General features: G+C 33.1%; 1 protein-coding gene across 1 annotated transcript; it reads left to right on the top strand.

The window, feature by feature from the left end:
• Positions 1-371: 371 nt before the first annotated feature.
• LOC106759978 (LRR receptor-like serine/threonine-protein kinase GSO2) lies at positions 372-3669 on the top strand. The gene has a single exon (XM_014643396.2). The coding sequence runs from the start codon at positions 388-390 to the stop codon at positions 3667-3669; it is 3282 nt and encodes a 1093-aa protein (XP_014498882.1). The 5' UTR covers positions 372-387.
• Positions 3670-4525: the final 856 nt, after the last annotated feature.

The raw sequence follows: 4525 nt of genomic DNA, 5'->3' as shown, positions 1-4525 counted from the left end.
TTTTTGTTATAAAAAAATTATAATTAATTTATAAATTAAAGTCTAAATTTTCTAATATTAATTACCGAAATTTGAGTTATTAAATAATTAATTTTTAAATTAATCTTTAATTTTAAAATAAGAAAAATGATTGAATATTTTTTAAAAGTTAGAAAAAGAATCCAGCAGATAAAATGTATGAAGTATTGGCATNATATAACATATAAAGAAAAACAATTTTAAATTGAAAGTCACCGAAGGGTAGTTAAGGAAATAAAAATATATAACGTAAAGTATGGGTCCTCATTGCAGGAGACTATGAGCCATATAAATCCTATCATTTGGTTTTGTAATGAATAGTTCACAACCTCTGTTTTACTGTTATTATTTTATATCAGCAACTACATAATGCTTAATTATTATCTGAAACTGTTTTATGTACTTCTCCTCCTCTTGCTGCCTGTTGCAGAATCCATTCTCGGATTCAACAATACCGCAGAAATAAAGTGCATTGAGAGGGAGAGACAGGCACTCCTCAACTTCAAACATGGCCTCATAGATGCTTATGACATGCTGTCTACATGGAGGGATGATGACAAGAGCCGAGATTGTTGCAAATGGAAAGGCATTCAATGCGACCATCAAACAGGTCACGTAACCATCCTTCGTCTCTGTGGTTCGGATACACAATCTTTGAGTGGTGCAGTCAATATCACTTCACTGTTTCCCTTGCAAAATATTCAACATTTGGATCTCAGCTACAATCTTTTTGAAGCGAGTGACATCCCAGAACTCATGGGCTCACTAACCAGCTTAAGATATCTCAATCTCTCCTATTCTGATTTTGGTGGTAATATTCCTACCCAACTTGGAAGCCTTACACATTTATTGTCTCTGGATTTAAGTCACAATTATTTTCTCCGTGGAGATATCCCTTATATACTTGGAAGCCTTACAAGTTTAAGGTATCTCGATCTCAGTGATAATAATCTTGAAGGAAAACTCCCTAGTCAACTTGGAAATATGTCACAGTTGAGATACCTTGGTCTGAGTGGTAATTCATTTTCAGGAGCACTCCCTTTTCAGGTTGGGAATCTTCCTTACTTGCAAACTCTTAGACTTGGTGGTGATTTTGATGTCAAACCTAAGGATGCAGACTGGCTGTCTAGTCTCTCTTCCCTAACACATCTTGCCATCGATGGTTTACATAACACTGGCTGGTTGCATATGATTCATTATCCAAAGCTAAGAGAGTTGAGACTAGTTGATTGTTCTCTTTCAGATACCCATATTCATTCTCTGTTTTATTCACCTTCCAACTTTTCCACTTCTCTTTCCATCCTTGACCTTTCTTATAATATGCTCACATCCTCAACATTTAACTTTAGCCTTAATCTTCAAGAGCTTTATCTTTCTGATAATAACATTGTTTTGTCATCTCCATTCCACTCAACCTTTCCTTCTCTTGTGATCCTTGACCTTTCCTATAATAAGATGTCATCATCGGTCTTCCAAAATATCTTCAACTCCAGTTCAAAAATTCAAAACCTTTATTTGAAAAATTGTAGTCTTAGGGATGATAGTTTTCTCATGTCAGCTATTTCAATTACGAATTCTCCGTCTTCTCTCATCTACCTTGATCTCTCTTTCAATATGTTGAAATCATCATCCATATTTTACTGGCTCTTCAACTCCACTACCAATCTTCGTACACTTGCACTTTATGATAACATGTTAGAAGGTCCCATTCCAGATGGATTTAGGAAAGTAATGAACTCTCTTGAAGTTCTTGACCTCTCTAGTAACAAACTGCGAGGTGAGATTCCATCTTTCTTTGGGAACATGTGCACATTGCAGAGTTTAGACCTCTCAGACAACAAGTTGAGTGGGAACATTTCTAGCTTAATTCAAAATTCTTCATTGTGCAACAGACACGTGTTTCAGGGTTTGTGTTTATCTGATAACCAGATTACCGACATTCTACCTATAAGCATTGGATTGTTATCTGAGTTGGAGTTCTTGTACTTGGATGGAAATTGCTTGGAGGGTGATGTCACTGAATCCCATCTTTCAAAGTTTTCCAAATTAAGGTTCTTATCTTTGTCAGATAACTCCTTATCTCTAAAAATAGTCCCTAACTGGGTTCCTTCTTTTCAAATAATAAGCTTGGAACTAAGATCTTGCAAGTTGGGTCCTAGCTTTCCTAGTTGGCTCCAGACTCAACGCTATTTACGTTTTCTGGATATTTCTGAGAATAGACTTAATGGTTCAGTACCAAAATGGTTTTGGAGCAACATGCATAATGTGGCATATTTGTATATGTCTCAGAATAATCTCTGTGGTGCAATTCCTAATAATATATCATTGAAGCTTTTCAATAGACCGTCCATATTTCTGAATTCAAATAATTTTGAAGGAAAAATTCCACAATTTTTATTACAAGCTTCAGACCTAAGGCTTTCTGATAATAAATTTTCAGATTTGTTTTCATTCATATGTGACCAACGCACAGATGTAATGGCCACCTTGGATTTATCAAACAATCAATTGAAGGGACAACTCCCAGACTGTTGGAAATCTGTACATCAGTTATTGTTTCTTGATTTAAGCAACAATAAATTGTCAGGGAAGATTCCTGTGTCCATGGGCAGCCTTGTTGAATTGGAAGTCTTGGTTTTACGAAACAATAACCTGACAGGTGAATTAGCTTCCACTTTGAAGAATTGCAGCAATTTAATTATGTTGGATGTGGCCGGAAATTTGTTTTTTGGCCCAATACCATCATGGATAGGGGAAAATATGCAACAATTGATAATATTGAACATGCGAGCGAATAATTTCTCTGGACATTTTCCAATTGAACTCTGTTATTTGAAGCACATTCAATTCTTAGATCTTTCGAGAAATATGTTATCAAAAGGAATTCCATCATGCTTAAAGAATTTGACTGCAATGACTAAAAAGAACATCAACACAAGTGACACTCTAAATCGTATATATTCGATGAATATCACTTATGTTGAAATGTATGGCTTTTATGCTAAGAAAAATTACACCCTTAGCATAAGCTTGATGTGGAAAGGTGTGGAACAGGGTTTCAAAAATCCAGAGTTACAGCTTAAGAGCATTGATATTTCAAGTAATAATTTAACTGGTGAAATACCGAAGGAGATTGGATATTTGATTGGGCTAGTTTCTCTGAATTTATCCAAAAATAATCTGATAGGAGAAATTCCTTGTGAGATTGGGAGTTTAAGATCACTAGAGTCCATCGATTTATCAAGAAATCATTTCAGTGGGAAAATTCCTTCTTCTCTTTCTGAAATTGACGGTCTGGGGAAACTAGACTTGTCACACAACTCTCTTTCAGGAAGAATTCCATGGGGAAGACACTTTGAAACCTTTGATGAGTCTAGTTTTGAAGGAAACATTGATCTTTGTGGTGAACAACTGAGAAAAAGTTGTCCTGGAGATAGAGATCGAACAATAACAAATCTTTCAAAAGCTGAAGCAATCAACGATGATAAAGATAGCTGTTTCTATGAGGCATTATACATGAGCATGGGGATCGGATACTTCACCGGATTTTGGAGTTTAGTAGGGCCAATGCTACTTTGGCGTTCTTGGAGAAATGCTTATCTGAGATTCGTAAATAAATTGACAGAAAGTATATATGATCAGTTGTATTGAGTGTGACTAGAAAAAGGTATGCTTCTATCTTCTCTTTTCAAATTCACGATTTATCTGCTGTCTTAGTTGAATGTAGTATGATATAGGCAAAAAATATGGATTCCAGAACCAGAACATTTAATGTGTACTCTCTTTTCTCCATTGTTCCCCAGTTAACCCAATGTTTAAGAATTAATATATGATAGACGAATACTTCAATTTAGATAATGTATTTGTGTCTAATATCTATATTTGATATTTTAAAATATTTTATTAATGAAATATCTAATTTATGAGATATACGATAACAATAATTTATAATTTATATATTAATAATTTTAATATATATAATTTTAATTTGAATTTATAACATAACAATTATATATTTATCATATTTTTAAAAATTATTATACATTTTTTAATATACATATTTTACATATAGTATTTTATTATATTTAAAATAAACGTATCAGCATATATCTATATTTTTAAATAAATGTATCAACATACATTTATAAGTCGGATCCAATGTACTTGTATACCCGTACATCACATAAATTAATCCTATATGAATAATTTTTTCTTTAATATTATTAAAACTAATTTAAATGTCTTAATGACAAAACACAGTTTGTTCACTAAATATACTTAACGCCAAATAAATAAGATACTAATTAGATGGAGACTAATTAGAAGATAACATCATACCTAAAACCTAAGGCTACGTACATAGTCCCAGCCTCTCATGCTTTGAACTTAAAGGCTGAACATGTTTGTTTCGAATCTTTTTACTTCAAGATAATATATCAATACTCATTTATTTTAATTATGCAAAAAAGAAACAAGACTTTGCAGGGTTTAAAGGATCAAAATTCTG

This window comes from Vigna radiata, chromosome 1 (assembly GCF_000741045.1).
Source record: "Vigna radiata var. radiata cultivar VC1973A chromosome 1, Vradiata_ver6, whole genome shotgun sequence".
Classification (NCBI taxonomy): domain Eukaryota; kingdom Viridiplantae; phylum Streptophyta; class Magnoliopsida; order Fabales; family Fabaceae; genus Vigna; species Vigna radiata.
This window is presented reverse-complemented; position numbering and strand designations above follow the sequence as displayed.